General features: G+C 50.2%; 1 protein-coding gene across 2 annotated transcripts in view; it reads left to right on the top strand.

The window, feature by feature from the left end:
* Positions 1–20,637, top strand: part of PLCG2 (phospholipase C gamma 2) — a 138,447-nt gene that overhangs the window by 81,790 nt on the left and 36,020 nt on the right. For both annotated transcript variants that reach the window (XM_059667292.1, XM_059667291.1), the window contains exons 14-24: positions 367–535; positions 2,223–2,327; positions 3,529–3,618; positions 4,218–4,393; positions 6,137–6,337; positions 7,256–7,375; positions 11,529–11,709; positions 13,198–13,269; positions 17,174–17,283; positions 18,365–18,461; positions 20,043–20,109. In XM_059667292.1, coding sequence (XP_059523275.1) covers positions 367–535; positions 2,223–2,327; positions 3,529–3,618; positions 4,218–4,393; positions 6,137–6,337; positions 7,256–7,375; positions 11,529–11,709; positions 13,198–13,269; positions 17,174–17,283; positions 18,365–18,461; positions 20,043–20,109 — 1,388 coding nt within the window. The remainder of the gene's footprint in view (positions 1–366; positions 536–2,222; positions 2,328–3,528; positions 3,619–4,217; positions 4,394–6,136; positions 6,338–7,255; positions 7,376–11,528; positions 11,710–13,197; positions 13,270–17,173; positions 17,284–18,364; positions 18,462–20,042; positions 20,110–20,637) is intronic.

The following is a 20,637-nucleotide window of genomic DNA, read 5'->3' as shown; positions in this document are numbered from 1 at the left end:
CACTTTTAAGGGAAAGGAAGCACAGGTTGAGCAGACAGAGACCCCTCCCTCTGCCCACACACAGACACACACAGAGCGACAAACACACCAGCCTGGGCTCCATCCTGAGCCAAGTCACTACCGAGTCCTCAGCCGAGTGATGGTGCCCCCTGCAGGCCAAGAGCACAAGTCACTCCCTGGTTCCAGAACCTGGAGGAGGCTGGTGCTGGGAAACCATGTGGCTGTTCAGGGACTTCTGCTCCCCCTGCCTGAGCCCACCTGCCCTCTGCTGGGCAGGCAAGGTTGGGGTCCCCAGCAGCTCTGCCAGGCAGGCACAGGCGGGGTGCCTGCCCCCTTGCTGAGCCGGCCGGCCCCTGCCGCCCGCAGCTTCCCCGTGATCCTGTCCATCGAGGAGCACTGTTGCGTGGAGCAGCAGCGCTACATGGCCAGAGTGTTCAAGGAGGTGTTTGGCGACCTGCTGCTGACGAGGCCCACGGAGGCCAGTGCTGACCAGCTGCCCTCGCCCAGCCAGCTGCGGGAGAAGATCATCATCAAGGTAGGCGGCCTCGGGCTGCTGTCACTCATTCGGGAGAGCCAGAGGCTCAGGGCCCAGGCTCCAGGTCCCGCTGCCCTGGCTCACTCGGCTCTCCTTACTGCCCAGTGACGCTCACAAGGTCATTTAGCCTCTGGGTGCCTCTGTGTCCTCGCTGGTCTGGGAGGGGGCGGGGATACTAATAGAACCCACATGGCTGGCGTGCTGTGAGCATAATGTGAAGGAATGCCTGCAGGCGCTTAGGGCTGCGCCTGTGCCTTTGCGGGCGCTACCCGCACGTAAATATTAACGCGGTCATTCATTCTTTTGGCAAACCTTCCCCACGCCCCTCTCTGAGTCACGTGCAAGGTGCCAGGGGTGTTCAGGGACCCAGGCGCTGTTCTTGCCCACAGGAGCTCCCAGTCCAGTGTGGGAGATGGACTGGAGGTGCACAGTTGCCCCCAAAAGGCTGCGTGCACTAATGGGGGGCCTGCCAAGTACTGCGGGGAGAAATGAGTGATTGCTGTGCCCAAGAGTGACAGGGATGCCAGGGGCAGGGTGGCATCTGGGTCCTTGAATTACTAGGATAAAGAGACCAGGTATACAGAGGCTTAAAGCGTATGAGCTTATTTCTTCCTCATCTGAGGGAGAGTGTTCTGGAAGCTTGGAGCTCTGGCCCGCAAGGTAATCCAGGGACGCAGAGTCCTGTCCCACAGTCCCCCGGGGAAGGGGTTTTCAGCTGGGGTTCCGCAGGCCTCCAGAGAATCCACAGATAGAGTTCAGAACGGTTGACATGTGAACTTTGGGGGGAAAATATTTTCTCTTTGTTTTGATTAACCTGCAAGTAAAACTTAGCATCTTCCTCCATTATGAACATTGGCAACAAGCCAGGTGGGGCTTTGTCACCCGCAGAAATCATGGTTATTTTCATATCACATGTGCAGTTCCTGCAGGCCTTTCAGAATAACGCTGTGCTGGTCCCCACTTGCAGATGATGGTAGTTATTCGCCTGCCTCTAGATTGTATGCAAGCCATTAGTAAAGATAGCACATCTTTAGGCCATTGCAAATATTTTTTTATTTAACATTCTAATAACTACATTTCAGTATAATTAGTTTCTCTTATAATCTCATGCATTATAAACATTATTCTGAGATTGAGGTCCTCGGTGTGCCTTCCGCCGCCCCGCACAGCCTGCGCCCCTGCCTGGCTGTGATCCTGCCTCCCCTCTGTGCGCTGGGGAATGTCAGTCTCATCGACGCACCGAATGTGCATCGCCCGCTTCCTCTCTGGAGCCAGCCCAGGAGATTCAACAGGGAACGAAGCCAAGTCCCAGGGACCTTTTATCCATTTCTAATATGGCCCGTTTTAATGGTCCTCATGGGACTTATATTCCAGCAAAGAAGATAGAAGACAAGCAGATAGGTACATAGAAACACGTAGGACTAAGGGTATGAACAATAACTACCAGGGGCTAGAGGGTGAAGGGGTGGGAAGGGGAGTGTGGGCTATTTTCAGATCAAGGAGTCGAGGAAAGCTCCTCTGAGGAGGGGACACCGAGCACAGAGCTGAATGCAGGGAGAGGAGCCAGGCGGAGAGGACAGGCTGTGCAAAGGCCCTGAGGTGTGGCACTGCAGACGGATGCTGGCTGGCTCCAACCTCCTACACCTGGGCCTCCAGGGAGACGGGCTCTCTGTATTTTCCCCCTCAGCACAAGAAGCTGGGCCCCCGAGGCGACGTGGATGTCAACATGGAGGACAAGAAAGATGAGCACAAGCAGCAGGGGGAGCTGTACATGTGGGACCCCATCGACCTGGTGAGCCTTTCGCACCCCTTCTCAGGCCTTGAGTGTGTCCAAGGCCTGCTGGAGGGCTCGGAGGATATCCCTGTCTGACTCCCATTGTGACCGCAATGAATTTATCATTGTAATGAAACTTTTCTTTTCCTTTTATATTTTATTTTGAAATAACGTTGTATTCAATATAATTTACTATATATTTACCACCCCCCCCCCCACACACACAATGAATATAGCCTTCACCCGGATTCCCCAGAGACTAACACCCTAGATAATTAGAGTGTAATTTTATAACCGGGAAGTTACCATTGGCACAGCACTACTAACTCATGAGCCTTACTTCAGCATCACCAATTTGTCTGCTAGCGTCCTTTTTCTGGTCCAAGGACCAGTTCGGGCATTTAGTGGGCCTAACTCCTCAGTATCTTCCAATCTGAGGCGCTCCCACTAGCAACCTTTTTTAAAGAAATATATTTTTATTGATTTCAGAGAGGGAGGGAGAGATAGAAACATCAAAGATGAGAGAGAATCATTGATTGGCTGCTTCCTGCACGCCCCGCACTGAGGATTGAGCCCACAACACGGGCATGTGCCCTGACCGGGAATCGAACCTTCTGGTTCATAGGACGACCCTCAATCACTGAGCCATGCCGGTCAGGCTGGTAACCTTATTTTTTGATGAGAATAAGGCATTTTGAGTGCTAACACCACTTCTCATATCCTTTAATCTAACATGCAAATCCATTTTTACACGACTATTCTTAATATCCTAGAAATAAACAGTAAAAATGGCTAAAATTTAAATAAAGAATTAAGTCACAATTAAATGTTGGAGAAAGGTTCTCTAAACAGGCTGGCAGAGAAATCCTTAAAAAGTGAATGAAATAGGAAAAGACAGTCAGGAGGACATAAAAATCAATGCCACCATTCACAAAGGCTTCAAATGAAATAGGAATTTGATACTAAGTCGTATCTACCCTTGCATACACTGAATAGAAAAGGTTCTGAAGATGCCAAAAGAAATCCAAAATAAATAGATGCTTTCAAAGAAATGTCTCAAAGGAGATCAGATTTTGTGAAACCACCATGAATGTCTATGAATGTGGGAAAGGCTAGCCCCCAGGGAATGCTGGGATGATGATGCCAGGCAGGGCTCTGGGCCCCAGAATCGACAGGGTAGAGACTTTGGGGAGGAGCTAATGCTGGTTTTACTTTCTAGAAATGGACTCGGCACTACTGCGCCATTGCCGATGCCAAGCTGTCCTTCAGCGACGACATTGAGCAGACTGTGGAAGAGGAACTGCCCCAGGTAGGTGGAGAACTCCCAGACGGCTCCTCTATCCCCGCGGCCATCAGGCCTGGACGTCCTCAGCCTACGAAGCTGCCTCTTTGGGTACCAAAGCCTCTCTGGCTCCTCTCTGATTGGCTGGCTGGCCCAGGGAATTCACCAATGAGGTTCAAGGGTCTTTCCTGCTCTTTGAAGAGCCTGAATGGCATGTGCTCCCTCCAGAGGATGAGGTCATTTGGATATTTTGTCCAGCCCCACCCCCTGGCCTTGTCCCCAGCTTTCCTGCCGTCTCCCCTGGCCGCCTGTGGTACTGTTTCTTGAGCTCCCAGGTATTTTTGCTCTCAGACTTCCTTTGCAATAGACTGAGGGCTGCATTGGGGAATGCTCTCCCCTTGTCTCGACTCCAGGCGGCTCCCACAGATGGGAGCGTAGATGCTAGGGTTAAACCTAGCAGGCAGGGGAGGGCAGTGGAAACTGTCTTCGCAGGCCTCGGGGTGCGGGCTAGCTGAGGCCTCTGTCTGTTTCCAGTCCCCCGAGTCAGGATGCAAAGGGGGGCCAGTCTGGAGATGCTGGGGGCCTGGTCCAGGTTTTCAGAAACCCCTCCTCTCTTTGTGGCCCAGGACACGCCCCCCACAGAGCTGCATTTTGGAGAGAAGTGGTTCCACAAGAAGGTGGAGAAGAGGACAAGTGCTGAGAAGCTGTTGCAGGAATACTGCTCAGAGACGGGGGGCAAGGACGGGACCTTCCTGGTGCGGGAGAGCGAGACATTCCCCAACGACTACACCCTGTCCTTCTGGTAATGGCCCTCTTCCCAGGGCGTGCCGCCTGCTCGCCGCTGGCCAGGGGGAGGCTCGGTGGCAGGTAGTGGGAACGCAGGCCAGACTCGGGCAGGCCTGGACCGGAACCCCAGACCCCATTTAGTGAGCTATGTGGGGCAGGACTGGGTGAGGTGGGTGAGGCCTAAAAACTTAGTAAACAGATTAGTGATATTTCAGTGCAATGTTTAAAAAATTAAAAAGTAACGCAAAAAAATCATGATGGCCCAGTCAGTGTGGCTCAGTGGTTGAGCGTCGACCTATGAATCAGGAGGTCGCGGTTTGATTCCGGGTCAGGGCACATGCCCGGGTTGTGGGCTTGGTCCCTAGTGTGGGGAGTGTAGAAGGCAGCCAATCAATGATTCTCTCTCATCATTGATCTCTCTCTCTCTCTCTCTCTCTCTCTCTCTCTCTCTCTCTCTCTCTCCCTCTCTCTTCCTCTCTGAAATCAATAAAAATGTATTTTAAAAAAACCATGATGAACAAAATATCAACATAAGACAATGTGACCTCATTCATCTTCCCCTAATCCCAACCCTGGATCAGGTGATATAACCTTGAGCACTTCTCTCAATCTCCTGGATTCTCCCTCTTCTTGTCTCTAAAATAGAGATTCTGAAAGCAGCCTTTTGGAGCTTTTTATGAGTTTTCTCATTCATTCTTTCACTCATTCATCTATGCCTCATTCATGAAAAGATATTTATCAAGTGCTTGCTCTGTGGTGGGCACTTTGATTTAGCAGTGATCAGACAGAGTCTCTGTCCTAATGGTGATTCGTCTAGCGGGGAAGATGACAATGAAAAAGTAATCATGCAAATGATATATAATTGTAGTTGTGCAATGAGAAAAATGCAAGTAATATTGGGGGGGGGGGTAGTCAGGGAAGACTCCCTGAAAGAAGTGGTGTTTAAATGGAGACCTGAAGAATCCTATATAATGAAAGCCTAATATGCAAATTGACCCAACAGTGGAATGACCTGCAGAACAACTGGTTGCTATGACGCTCACTGACCACCAGGGGGAAGACGCATAATGCAGCAGCTGCCCCCAGCCTGCAGGCCCCAAGCTCCAGGCCAGCTGGTTGCTCTGCAGAGGGAGGCAACAGGCGGTGGCGGCAGGGGGCAGGCAGGAGAGTGGGTGGCACCAGGCTGGCCAAGGCGGGTGCCAGTGGGGGACCCCCGATCGTCCTGCCAGTTGCCCTACAGATGGGCCCTGATTGACAGCCAGGCCTAGGTACCCTCCTGTCCACAAATTTTGTGCATCGGGCCTCTAGTAAAAACTATAATAACAAACACAAAATCCTGATAGCGCACACATTCTTACCATGTGCCAGGCAGCATTCCAGGCACATTTTGTGTGGGATCTCATTTAATCCTCAGGACAACTCTGTGAGGCTGATACTGTTATTATCCCTGTGTGACCACTAAGATGATAATACAGAGGCTCAGGGAGGACAGGTTATGTGACAGAGTCAGGATTTGAACCTAGGTCCTCTTGCTGCAGAGTAGGAGTTATGTAGGTAAAAGGGGGCAGGGGTGGAGGAGGGAGGGAGAATGTTCTGGAAGCCTGGGGTCTATTCTAAGAGCAGAGGGAAGCCAGTGTGGCCACACCTAGTGTCCACCCCTGGCTTCAGTCTAGCCCCCACCTGTGTTGTCTGACGCCCAGGGTGCAGAAAGGCCAGCTGGCCCGCCTGGACACTGATGTTGTTGTCCCTCTGCCCACAGGCGGTCCGGCCGGGTCCAGCACTGCCGGATCCGCTCCACCATGGAGGGCGGGACCATGAAGTACTACCTGACTGACAACCTCATGTTCACCAGCATCTACGCCCTCATCCAGCACTACCGCGAGACGCACCTGCGCTGCGCCGAGTTCGAGCTCCGACTCACCGACCCCGTGCCCAACCCCAACCCCCATGAATCAAAGCCGTACGTGAGCCCGTGATCTCGGGCAGCACATCCATGGGTTTAGCGGGGCAGACACCCCTGCAGACTGTGTCCGCCAATCAGAAAGGCCAGTCTTGGGGTGTGCTGGGTCCAAATTCCTCAGGGTCTCTTCAAGTTCCCGCGGTGGCCACCATTTCCAAATGTCCGCTCCCCCTTGCTTTTGCCCCATTTCTTCTCCCTTCCTTCTCCCTTCCTTCTGCTTTACCTTCATAGCCCTGAATTCCCCGGCCTCCGTTTTAAGAGCTTAATTTTGGCGCAGAGATGTCTCTCTATTTGTCATAGATCTTTCCTGTTTGTTCTGAAAGCAAACAAGGAAAAAATAATGGTAAAGGTTTCCCCTTCATTTGTGTACTGATAAAGTGAATATCAGTTATGCCTTCCAAAGGTTTAACCAATTTTGGAAACAAAACAAAAAAACACATTTTTTAAGCAGGAGGTTGTTAAAGTGCACATTTCTCAGAAAGCCATGTAACTCACAGCAACTTTATTGTTGACGTCTCATCTATCTTCATACGGATTGCCTTTTAAAATTTGTTATTTCACATCTTTAAAAGTAACCAAAGACCAGCTACACGAAAGAACCTGTTGGAAACGCGATTCCCTGTGTTCCCTGCCTCCGATTTCCTGTGCCATCTCGGACACTGGCCCTCCAGAGCTGGGCAGAGCAGGGGTCAAGTTTGGTTGATTTATTGTCTTGTGCTTCAGACAGACCCACCACATGGACGTTTCCCCCAGGCTATGTGTCGATGGTCTTTTAAAAATGCTATTTGCGGAGGGTGTTGGATGGGAGGCCCTCTCCTTTCCCCAGGGGTTCCCGGGGCCATATTTCAGGCGTCCTCAAACCCCCCCCCCCCCCATGGGTGGCCCTCTCACTTGGCGGTTTCCTGGCCTCTGCTGCAGGTGGTACTACGACGGGCTGAGCCGCGGAGAAGCGGAGGACATGCTGATGAGGGTTCCCCGGGACGGCGCCTTCCTCATCCGGAAGCGGGAAGGTAGCGACTCCTACGCCATCACCTTCAGGTGAGCACACGGTGGAGCCTGCAGCCTGCTCTCCGGAGGAGGCACGGGAAGGCCGGGTGTGGAGAACAGAGGGGGATCTGCAGGTTTCGCTCAGTGTTCTCTCCCCAAGGGTTTACCGTAATGATGGCAATAATAATGACACACGCCGCCTACGTTAGTATGTGCGTTCACTGTGCTGGGCACTGGTCTGTATTCGTAATGATCTGGGACCACGATGGTTATTTTTTCAGAGGAGGAAACTGAGGCACAGGCAGGTTAAGTAACTTGCTGAAACATGCCGCCAGTAAGTGGTAGGGCTGGGATTCGAACCCAGGCATCCCTGGCAGCCCGGATCAGTGATGTCATAGATCTGTTTTCCTCCCAGCTTCACTTGCCCCCCAACACTGCCAGTGGGAAGGCCATGGAGACCAGCCGTCTCTAGGACTGTGGTTCTCTACTTTAATTCCAACCCCTGACACCTGATTCCTCCAGTTTCCACCAATGGCAAGGAGGTGAGGTTCAGATCCAGCTCTTCATCTGTCCTCCCAGCCCCAGCGGAGGCTTAATGATGCTGAAAGAAGGCTGGGTGCTGTATGAGTTCCTAGCTAATGTCCAGACACTGAGCTTCTTTGAATCTTCATCTGGTTGAGTCCTTCACTGTAGCAATGAGGGGTAGATCCAGTTACTGCAAGTTAAGGACACGGAGGCTCAGAGAGGCAGAGTGGGCTGTCTAGAGCCACACAGCCTAGTCCTGGCTGAGCCAGAATTTCGGACGCGGGTCAGATTGGGCCTGCTGCTGTTTTGCTTAGTCTGCATGGTGATGTCAAAAACTGAGAAATTGCACTTGAAAGTTCAGATTGCTTCCTAGGAAAAATGGGAGGTGACAGCTCTGGGCCCATGTGCCTGTGTGGTAATGGTGGTTACCTGCTGACAGTAGGGGCCCTGGTATGCCCAGGCTTCTCCTCCTTGGTTACCCTGTCCCAGTTATTCCTGGGAGGGGAGGGGGTGTGATTGTCATTATCCCTGCTGATACTGAGGACCTACTATGTGCTGGCTCTGGCCCGCATGGCTCTTTTGTGGTTTGTGCTGCCAATAGGGAGGCCCTGGGCTACTTGGCATGATCTGTGCCCTTTGCTCTTGGCGGTGCCCCTCTGCCTGGATGGGAAGTGGGCTGGTTTCACTGAACATCTGCACCAGCCACCATGCTGGGCGTTGGGGGTCATGTTGTAGTCCTGTCAGTCTGTCAGGATACTGTTGGGTAAAGGGACAGAACCAAACGCAGTGACTGAAACAACCAAAATAGGTGGGAGTTGTTGGCTTCCAGCTGAGATGCTCCGACAGGCCTGGGTGCAGGCCGCACCTGTCAGTCCTCAGGTCTCTGTGCGTCATGCTGCTCCTCGCCATGGCTTCATCCCCAGGTGGCGGTGCCTCTGGGTGCCAGGACAGTGTGCAGCAGAAAGGACGAGTCCTGTGATGTACTCCCCCTCTGGTGCCTGCTTGAGCTGGGTGCCGTGATTCTGATCGGGCACCTTTGAGCTGGCAGTGGGGTTGGGGTCGCTTTACTGGAACCGTGTAGATGAAGACGAGGCGGGGGGTGGGGTCCCCAGATGATGCTTGATTGACGTACGTCCACCATTCTGTTTGCATGTTTGTCCTCCCATGAGATTGGAGGCACCCTGAAAGTCAGAGTTTTTTATTTTTAGGAATCAGTAAATGTTCAGGGAGCACCTACTATGTGCTAGTCCCTGTGCTGGGCTCCAGAAATACAGGAGTGACAGCCAGTGGTCTGGTGCGGATGAAGACGTCTCATTACTCTCAAGTTTCTTGGCTTTTAATCATTTGTGTGGAAAGGCCGTTCCCTTCGCGTGGGATGGTGAACACCTGGCCTCCACCCACTGCGTGCCAGTTGGGGGCCCTCAGTCATTGTCACAGTCAGAAAGGACACCTTTTTCCCTGGACACACACACTTTTTCATACTCGCTCTGGTCAGGGTGTGGGGTGGGCATCACTGTCCCTCTTTAAGAACCTCTGCCCCTGGGAGATAGTCACATAGACAGACGTGTGTGATACGTGCCACAGAGAGAGGTCAGGCAGGGTGATGAGGAATAGGCGTTCCGAGGAACGGGGGTGGGGGTTGGGGGCAGGGACGTGCTCCAGGCAGAGGAGCACACAGGCCCGGAGGCTCCTCCTCCCCGACCGGCTTATGTTGGTGAGCACCTCTCCCGTGCCAGGCGCTGTCCTGGCCCCTTGAGCGTATGCACTAAACTTCTGGATGGATTTCCATCCACAGCAGAGAAGCATCGGCTTTCAAATCCTTGTGAAGAGAGGACGTTGTTGTCTGGGCTGCAGGGTGGGAGGCACCCCCTGGTGGGACGAGGAGTTTCTTGGTGAAGCTGAGACCTCAGGTTGTGGTGACCGCGGACTTGTGGCAGCTCCCTCCAGGGCGGGCGCCTGAAATCAGAGCTCCCCTCCAGCCCTGTCACCGTCTCCTGCTCTGGCCCAGGCGGCTCCTGTGGGCTTGACCGTGGTTATAGTTCCCTAACCATTCACTTATTGAGCACCCTCCTGGTGCGGGACACACTGCAACGGGCTTACCCCACGGGACCTGACAGACAGCAGCCCTGACGCTGCGGGAGACGGGAGCTGCGAACCCCCAGCTCGTGGTGAGGAACCCAACCTGACCCACGCCCTAGACATCCTAGCGCCTCCCTGCCCCACAGGGCTTTGTAAAAGGCTTTAACATTAATCTTTAATTGTATAAATATGTGTCCTCCTTATAAAAAAGTTAAGACATTCGCAGTGAAGGTGAAAGTCCCTTGTGTTCCTGCGCACCTCCATCCTTGTCCTGGTAGAGAGCGCAGGATTCTAACTGATGTCTCCATCTAGACCAGTGGTTCTCAACCTTCTGGCCCCTTAAATACAGTTCCTCATGTTGTGACCCAACCATAAAATTATTTTCGTTGCTACTTCATAACTGTCATGTTGCTACTGTTATGAATCGTAATGTACATATCTGATATGCAGGATGGTCTTAGGCGACCCCTGTGAAAGGGTCGTTTGACCGCCAAAGGGGTCGCGACCCACAGGTTGAGAACCGCTGATCTAGACAAAAACATGTACACACATATGTGGTACACGTGTGGGAAATCTGTAGTGCCGTGTTGTGTGTGGGCAGTCTGTTCTACTTTTTAAAAATACAAATGGGATCGTACTATGGTTTTATTCTGCAACTTGTGTTTCTACTCAGCAGTACATCTTTTTTTTAAAAAAAATATTAAAATATCACTGCAAATAAGCGACTGAAGCAGAAGTCTTCTAGCATTTTTTTTACAGGCTTTCTGAAGAAATGGCTTACACAGGATGTGTGTTTTAAATCCATAAAAAATGTCTCTAAGGTGCAACATTTTTAAAAAGATGAGTAGTTCTCCCATAGTAACTGTGCTGGTAGACAGTTTTAATAAAAAGATGCTCTTGGCTGTAAAGTTAAGGTCAATACCTATTTTCCCAAATGTGTCTATTCTTGCTGATAAAAGCTGAGGAGTAAGTCGAGGCGTCTGTTCTGGTTTAGATTTTTTTTCTTTTCTTTTTTTCTGTCTCTTGTTTCAAATGGGTGAGTGAGGAAATAAAAGACTTGTTTCCTTTTTTTTGTTGTTGGGGGGGAGCCATTGTTGCACCAGATGGGGAATTTTTGGGTAACATTTCAGGATTGGGGCAGGAAGTCCCAGAGTTCAAGAGTGGAGACTGGCAAACATTTTCTGTAAAGAACCAGAAACAAATATTCTAGGCCTTTCAGGCCATCTGGTCTCTGTTGCAACTATTCCACTTTGCCATGGTATTGCCACAGGCAATTCATAAGCAAATGAATGCGGTCGTCTTTCAATAAAACTTTATTTACAAAAACAGGAGGTGGGCCAGATGTGGCCTGTGGGTCATAGTTTGCCAACCCTGATCTGGATGTTCCCAAAGTCAAGTCCTGTCGTTGGGGAGGAGGGGACGGGCGAGAGGACCTCGAAAAGATCCACATCATTGTATTCATAGGCACGTTACACCCTGTTTATGTGGTCCCCTAAGAACGGGTAAGTGGGTTGTTCCTAAGAGGTGGGGACTGTAGGCTGTACAGCAGTTGTCTGGCTGCCACAGTCTCGGCGCGTCAGCCCCGTGTGGTTCCCCCCAGGGCCCGGGGCAAGGTGAAGCACTGTCGCATCAACCGTGACGGCCGGCACTTCGTGCTGGGGACCTCCGCCTACTTCGAGAGTCTGGTGGAGCTCGTCAGCTACTACGAGAAGCACGCGCTCTACCGGAAGATGAAGCTGCGCTACCCCGTGACGCCCGAGCTCCTGGAGCGCTACAACATGGTAGGCGGTTGACTCGATTGTCACTTGGTGGAATATCTTGCCTGAGGTTATAACTCATCTGTTCGTTCATTCCGCAAACCTTTTATGGAGCACTTACCTTGTGTCTGATGCTGCTCTCGTCCCGGGGATACAAAATTGGACACAGCGCACAAAGACCCTGCCTGCCCTCATGCTGCCTGTAGTCTAGTGTGGGGGAGACGGATAATAGATGAGATAAATTAAAAATATATACAGAGCGTTGCGGGACGGTGATACGTGCTGTGGAGAAAAACAAACCCGGCAGGTGGATAAGTGGATTCAGGGTGATGTGAAAGGGGTTGCAGTTCTCAAAGGTGGTCTGGGAAGATCTCCCTGCGAAGGAGACGTTTGAGCAGAGGTTAGCAGGGCTGAGGGAGTGAGTCGTGCAGTTACGTGGAGGAAGAGCCGCAAGTGCAAAGGTCCTGAGGTGAGGACGTCCCTGGAGGTGCAGAGAGAAAGCCAGGGTGGGGGTAGAACTTAATGAGATGGGGATTAATCGGCCCTGTGTGGTGTAGGGCCGTGGTAAGACACTGGCTTCTATTCTGAGCCATTGGAGGGTTCTGAGCAGAGAAGAGACCTGATCTGATGAGCGGTCCCAGTTCCTATCAGGTGCATTCATTAACTTACGAGATTTATTGTGCATCCCCCACGTGCCAGGAGCTCTCCTCCATCTGGGCGTACAGTGGCTGCCCTCAGGGAGGTTAGGTTCTAGGCAGGGGAGCTGGATAACGTGCAGTCACAGAAATAAGGTGCCTCAGGCCGTGTGAATCACAAGGAGGAACATCACACAGGATGGTGCATAGGGATGGGCCTTACCTTAGGTTGGGGCGGGGAGGTCAGGGAAGGCCTCTTGCGAGGATTAAAATGTGAGCTGAAAGCTGGAAGAGGCAGTGAATTGGCCATGGATGCTGTGAAGGAAGCTGGTTCCATGTGGAGGAGCAGCCGCCACAAGCCCGGAGGTGACTGAGGGACAGAAAGGTGGCCGATGTGGCTGGAACCCAATGAGAGAAGCAGAGTGGGGAGGGGAGGGGAGGCTTTCAGTGTGTGCGGTAAACGTATAACCAGCTCTCTGTGGAAGGAAGCCCTGGTTTGTGGCATTTGCCAATTTCCATGGTGTAAATACTTCCAAGGTGGCCAGTTTCAAGCGGCGACCACCACAGAATGCGAGTCAGGAAGAGAAATACAATGGGCTCCCGCACACTCAGGGTTTGTGTTTTACAAAGGTGCACAGGGCCTGGCACACAGTAGGGCAGAATAGGGCCTTTCTCATTTTGGGGTAAAATTTATAGGTTTTGGGGAACTTCTTTATGATGTCTTAACTGTCTCTACCCACAAGGCGTGAGTAAACTGTGAGGTTTCACCTCTTCTGCGAGAGAGCAGGAAAGCACAGGGCTCTGTAGCCCTTGCTCTGTCCTTGGGCTGTCCCAGGAGCAGGGATGGTTCCATTTATTTCTCTCTGTTCTTTTTCAGGAAAGAGATATAAACTCCCTGTATGACGTCAGCAGAATGTATGTGGATCCCAGTGAAATCAATCCTTCTATGGTACAGTGCCAACCTTTAATTTACACTATTTCCTGGTCGCTAGATTGACATGGAGTCCATTCCCCCCCCCTCCCCGCCCCCTCCCCCCGCCCCTTCCCAGTCCCCTTGCCCCTGGTCATAATAGAGTGAGGGAACATTTTGGGAAATTTAGCCCCCCCAAAATTTTTTTTTGGAGAAAATGATTGACAATATGACATCTAGTTTCAGGCAAGAGGTTAATCGAATTCCTTCCAAATGTGACTGTGCCTTGCTAAAATTCTGAGGTTTGATGAATCACCTTTGGGCCACACAGCTTCTAATTAAAAGTCTTTCAAATGTTTCTTGCTCACCAGCTGAGTGGGTAGTGTTTATAAATTCCATCTCATTCACTGACCTTGCAGCGCGAACACCATCTCATATTCCCAGCCTGGCTGCAGTGTAACTTCCTGCAGGTAGGGCTAGATTTTACCCTCAGCCCCCAGCTCCTCCTCCCTCTGGTTTCATCTCAAATGTACTGTGAGCCTGTGGAGGAGGAATGATGAGAATTTTCTGTTTGGGGGGAGGGGGGCTATCTGGGGCCGCCATCAGTATAGAATTCCTGATCAGAGAGGGGCCGCACTGTGGGCTCTGTGGAAATCTAGAGACAAATTTATTATTTTTTTAACTTACAATTCTTGGCCAATGCAAATTCCTTTCAGCAAGAAATGAAGTCTTGAAAAGTTGTCGGCAAATGGAGCTGTGTGCAAAATGCCTTAGCTTGATAGCAAAAACTTGTATTGAAGACGGATGCTTTGGTAATGAGAATGACCTGGCCTCATGTCAATGGAATGTCGGGGTGGCGGGGACCATGGTAAACGGGGGAGCACATCGCCTGCCTCAAGGGCAGCTGCTCCCCAGGGGCAGCCATCCTCGCCTCTCCAGAGAGCAGGTCAGGTCTTCTGATTTATCAAGATAAACCAATACTTTATTTATTTATTTATGGTTGAAAGTACTATATATGTCTCCCTTTTCCCCCATTGACCTCTCCCCGCCTGCTCCTGCCCCCCAGCACAGGCCCTCACCCCCCTACTGTCTGTGTCCATTGGTTATGCTCATATGCATGCATACAAGTCCTTAGGTTGATCTCTTACCCCCCCCACCCCACCCCCGCTACCTTCCCTCTGAGGTTCAACGGTCTGTTCGATGCTTCTATGTCTCTGGATCTATTTTTGTTCATCAGTTAATGTTCATTATACTCCACAAGTGAGTGAGATCATGTGACATTTATCTTTCTCCGACTGGCTTAAGCTAAGCCAATACTTTAGATGTTTTATGTGAAATCTCCCCATTTTTAAACCCTGGCAACTAAGTTAAGTTGTAGGGAAAATCTTCCTATTTTACGTGAACCAAGCATGCTGAATTTGATTGCTTGTTGCCCAACTGAGGTGAATGCCTGGAAATAAAACTGTTACTATTAATGATTGAAAAATGGTGTAACAATTAGAAAAACACATTTGAAAACCAGAAAAATAGTCAGCCCTCGTCTCGCTGTCCTAACGCAGGGGCTGTCTGCACTGCTGCTGGCTGTTCTGTCTCTCCTGGTCTTTGCCGGTATTTTACAGTCACCACCGCCGGCATCTGTCATTTTTATTCTGCTTTGCTCGCTTGCCACTTGGTCATGGGTGGGCTTCTCTGTCACTAATCTTCTTAATGACCTTCTTTGTCTAACCTGGTAGGCCAAGTCACTGAGATGAAATACTAGTACATGGCTTGGCATTTTAACTTTAAAAAAAGCATGTTGTCTCTGCTGTAGAATATTCTGGGTGGCTGTGCCAGTTTAGCAGTGTCCACATCCAGTGGCCATTTGGGTCATTTCTGGTCTCTTGCTCTGCTCATTAACCCTAAAATGAACTTCTTCACCTGTGAGGCTTTGGGCATCTCTAGCATTATTTCCTTTGGATGTGTTCGTAGAACTGGAATGACTAGATGAATAATTATAGGTAACACATTCACGACCACACATCAAGCATTGTCCTAAGCACTTGACAGCTTATTAATCCTCAGAACAGCCCCCTGCGATGGGTACTAGTTTTGTGCTCATTGTACAGCTGAGGAAACCGAGGCACACAGAAGTTGAGTAATTGCTGAGGCCACATAGCTAGGAAGGTGTGGAGCTGGAATCCGGACCCAGTGGCTGCGAGGTGTATGCTCTTAGCCAGTTGGCATTGCTGCTGCCTACTTGGTCCAGTGATTCTGTGGGACCGTCTGTCAGGCCGGGGACTGGCTCCTTGTGGAAGCCATCATATGGCACCCCACCTCTGCCACTGGCTGTACCTTCCTTGTGGCCTGGGAGCCTGGCAGTGACTCGTGGGGATTCATGGGGAGAGATGCGGCTCAGATTCTGATATCCACCCTTGAAGCAAGATGGGCAGTTAGGCTCCATTTGCAGGTGGGGGAGACAAGGGCAGGAGACCTGGTTAGCCTCTGGTTGAGGGTTCCTATGGTAGAACTTGCAGAATACAGATTAGATTGCCTTTTTTTGTTTTGTTAATCGTCACCCAGGGATATTTTTCCATGGATCTTTAGAGAGAGTGGAAGGGAGGGGGAGAGAGAAACATCGAGGTGAGAGAGACACAATGATTGGTTGCCTCCCACATGAGCCCCGACCAGGGCTGGGGATCAAGGCTGCAACCGAGGTCTGTGCCCTTGACCAGAAACGAACCCGAGACCCTTCAGTCCGCGTGGGCCGATGCTCTATCCACTTAGCCCAACCGGCTAGGACTAGATTGCTTCTTAAGGAATATCATGAACTATGGCAATAACTCAGGTTGATTGATTCATCTCTGCACTCAGCCACCTACCAGCTAGTTGACCTTGGGCAAGGATACTTCATCTCTCTAAGCCTCAGTTTTCTCCTCTGTAAAATGGATATAAGAACACTGCTACCTACCTGTTATGGTTGTTGGAAGTATTAAAGGAGATATAGATAAGAGGCCTAGAGCAGTGTTTTGACTATAGTAAGCCCTTACTAAATGCTAGATATTATCATTTTTGTCTTGCACTATCTCATTAAATAGTCTTAACCCTGTGAAGCATGTAAAGTTTTAATTCCCCTTTCCAGAATGGAGAAACTGAGTCTGAGAACGCCTCAAGGTTATATAGTAGTAAAGAGCAGAGCAATAATTTGAACCCACATGTTTGACTCCATAGCCTCTGCTTGAAGGAGCAGTTTTACTAGATTCCTTGTAAAACCTGTCCACATTTCCTTGGCGGGGTAGGGGGTTGGGGGGGTGGGGGGGTGGGTAAGAGGGAGATTGCTGATCTAAACAAGTTTGACAGCTTCAGATTTTATGATTAACATTTGCTTGCTGCATGGGTATTCATTTTGCCATGGATTTATGCTTGCCACGCAGGCATTAACGCACATTATATTGAAGAAAAATTTTATCCTGAGTAAGTTCTGGGTTATTTGTTTCTGCCAAGATCACCTTTGGATGACTTCCATGGAGGAGTGCCTCGGTTACTCATGCAAAATGTCAGTGTCCTGCAGGAGTCCCGTTAGGGGACCCCTGGCCTGGCTAAACATTGGTGAGGCCGAGGATGGCCAGGAATGGCGTTGAGTTTGAACTTCGGGGAGGGTTGTTGAGCATGGGCTCTGAGGACTTCACAGGTGGAGGTCATGGCTTAATCTGAAAGGCGTGTTGAGGAAATGGAGCAATTTGGGGTGATGGAGGTACCCTTGGTTCTGACCAGTCCCCACCTCTACTGGTGACTTTTTGAGACTTGGGGTTCTTCGCAATGCTAGAAACCTGCCAGCAGATGGCGCTGTAACCCTGGACTGAAGCCTCCGGCTCCCTAAGGAGAACTACATGTGCGACAGTAAATGCAGAAGCCTCCCTCTGCTCATCAGCCTGCCTGACCTTTTTCTTTTTGTTTTCCCTGAAAGCCTCAGAGAACCGTGAAAGCTCTGTATGACTACAAAGCCAAGCAGAGTGATGAGCTGAGCTTCTGCCGCGGCGCCCTCATTCACAACGTCTCCAAGGAGCCCGGGGGCTGGTAAGGTTGAGCTGCTTGGTGGATGAACTTCCCTGGTCACTTTTTGGTGGTGAGACACAAGTGCTGGCTGAGCTCTGACCCCTTTTATCTGTGTTCTGAGCTGGCTTTGACCTGTTCTACTTTCTCTGGGAAATGGCTTGATACCTGCATGCTGTATGTAGAAAAACAAATAAACACCAATTATTATCATAGTAAATCACATACCATAATATCATATTATATATTATTTTTATTATAATAGCAGCTACCATTTCTGAGGTCTTCCTGTATGCCACACACTGTGCTAATAGCTTTCCGACGTCATCTAACCAAATCCTCATTACGACCCTGTGGAGTTTTTAACTATGATTATCCCCACGTTACAGACGTGGCACATGAAACTTTCCAAAGTTCCACAGCTACTAAGTAGCACAGGCTCTTTCCATTCCATAAGCCTGGCATTATTTTAAATTCAAATTCTTATGCTGCAGCCCAGTCCTGTGCCCTATGCAGTGGCCCCATCCTGGGTTGAAGACGCATTTTAGGTCAAAGGTACCTGGTGTGCTAAGGTCTGATGAGCTCTTCCCTCTTTTCACGTGGGAAGAAAAACTTGCTGCCCAGCCATAGGCCCCATCGTAGGTGGTTTTGTGGGGTGATGTCTACCTGAGAGCCGTAAGAATTTGTTCCTAACCATGAACACTGGCAGAGATTGAAGCACCTCACAAGATCAGTATCTCATCTTCCCACAAAATAGCTGAACCTGCATTTTGCAAACAGACTGGCACAGAGAAGTACAGTAACTTGTCCAGGGCCACACAGCAGGCTGAGATTTGAAGTCAGACCTTCTGACCCCAGAGTGCACACTCTTAACCTAACTCATGGACAGGGTCCATGAGTTTGACCAAATGGCAAGAGGATTTCCCTCCAATCCCACTCATTGATGATGAAAAATCAGAGGATCCCTTTGAAATGCTTCATTATCTCAATACCTCTTCTGGTCATTCGGTCACTGGCCGCCTTTCTCCCACCAGCTGCTGGGGTCTAAGGGACAGGAGTGGATTAACACGCCCAGCGAGGCCCTTGATGCCCTCTGTTTATCTAGGTGGAAAGGAGACTACGGAACCAAAATCCAGCACTACTTCCCGTCCAATTACGTCGAGGACATTTCAACAGTTGATGTGGAGGAGCTCGAGAAGCAGGTGAGTCTCGATCGTTGCAGGGAGGGACCTGCTAATCCTCGGGGAATCCACCAAGTCACCTCAGCGGTTATATTTTATACATGATGACGTGTGGTCCCCGTGGAGCCCTGAAGCAGAGTGACATGGGAATCAGGATTGTGTCCTGAGCTGTCGTGGGTGAAAGTCACTGACGCGCCATCATATTTTAATCAGGTTGTTCTGGGCTGGAAAGGTTTGAATATGCAGGAGGAATCTCTCTGGAGTGAAAATGGCCGAACGGGGAATATGTCCTTTGCCTAAAGCAGCTTGCAAATGAAACACATTTCGTTTGGCCAGCCAGACATTCAGAATGAACGTGCTTGGTGTCGATAAGCAAGCAGGCCAAAGTGGAAGGCGCGCTGAGGCCTTCCTGGTGACACCGCAAACCTGGTTTCTGTTCCTGCTTCCTCTTGCCCAGCAGATTCAAAGAGAAGCTACTTTCATTGTGACAACACTACACCAGGGATGAACTCTTTATAATGAGGGCTTTAAGGTCCTGTTTGAGCTTAAGGAATTTTCTAAGTGAGTTGGGGCAATCTGGGAAGGCTGCCTGGAGGAAGGGGCATTAGAACCTTAAAAGTCAAGTTAGAGATCAACAGCAAGAGACTGACGGAAGGGAATTCCAGGTGGAAGGTACAGCCTAAGCAAAGGTGTGGTGGTGGGAACATGATTGTGTTCAGTGTGTTCAACCTGAGGCAGAGATGTAACCCCCTTATTGCATCTTTCCATGATGCCCCTACCCACAGAGCATTAGGAATGGGGGTTTACAGGCAATGGGCAGATGCACAGTTCTGCCAGCTCTCCTAAGACAAGGCGTTCCGTATCTCACCTGGACCCTGGGATGGTTCAGATCTACAGTGGGAGGTAGAGCTGGAAGGCTGATCGAGGCTCCTAGAAAGCCTTAAAGTCAGATGACAGCATGGATGTTGCTCCCACAGGACAGGGATAGTCACAGAAGGTTCTTTTTTTTTAAAAAAAAAATACATTTTATTGATTTTTTACAGAGAGGAAAAGAGAGGGATAGAGAGTTGGAAACATCAATGAGAGAAATATCGATCAGCTGCCTCCTGCACACCCCCTACTGGGATGTGCCCACAACCAAGGTACATGCCCTTGACTGGAATCGAACCTGGGACCTTTCAGTCCGCAGGCCGACGCTCTATCCACTGAGCCAAACTGGTTACGGCCACAGAAGGTTCTTGAGTTGTGCTTTAAGAGACCAGATAGTCCCATTTCATAATAATGTCAGAATAAAGGGTCTGGGATGTTTTTGAAATCAGATCTATGGAAACGCTTCAAAACCTGTTCTAGAATTCACAAGGCACATTTTTACAGATTGGAAAATGAATCGCCGCACCTGCGGGCACCTGCTCACTGCTGAGTCCCTATCAGTAACATGCTTCATTAGTTAGCTCTCTCCCCTTGGACGTATCCGGTAATGAAAATGCATTTTAAACAGTTCCACCGGCAGTGTCTCCGCTAAATGGTGTGCTTTGGAAACAGGTTGTCTTTTGTGATTATACCTGTTAAGGCTAACGTGAGTTATGTCTTATTTCTTCACAGATTATTGAAGACAATCCCTTAGGGTCTCTTTGCAAAGGAATATTGGATCTCAACACCTATAACGTTGGTACGTTCACACATGGTCTTAGCCTGGATTCCCACCCAAATCCTCCAGTCTGGCCTCAGAACCACCCCCTGCAGGGAGGCGGCTCTGGCTGGGTCCTTCTAGCCTTGACTTGGATGCTCATGTTGAGTATTGGGCCAGGCTGGTTGCTGATTGCAGTGTTATGTCTGCTGTTAATAACTGTCAAGTGCTAACACAGGGTCTGGTGCAGAGCAAGTGCTAGATGCATGTTTAATGTTGTTATTCCAAACATCATCATTTCAGAGATCTGCCTGGATGCTATTTTAAGAGGAGCTGGGCTGTTGGCCCGGCTGTGATTGAGCATGGAGTTAGGAGTGTCCGGTTGGAAGCCCAGCTCAGCCTCTCAGTTGCTATGAGACCCTGGACCTGTCACTTCCCTCTGAACCTCCACTTGCTGGCTGCCCAGCTGGGCATGAGCAAACCTGGCCTGCCCACCTTGGAGTCTGGTGCAAGGGGAGATGTGAATGCATGGCCCCCACACACAGGTGCATACAACGGTGCCAGTGGTAG

Source organism: Myotis daubentonii, chromosome 15 (assembly GCF_963259705.1).
Source record: "Myotis daubentonii chromosome 15, mMyoDau2.1, whole genome shotgun sequence".
Lineage (NCBI taxonomy): Eukaryota > Metazoa > Chordata > Mammalia > Chiroptera > Vespertilionidae > Myotis > Myotis daubentonii.
Note: the sequence above shows the minus strand (reverse complement) of the source record. Positions and strands in the feature narration are given on the sequence as shown.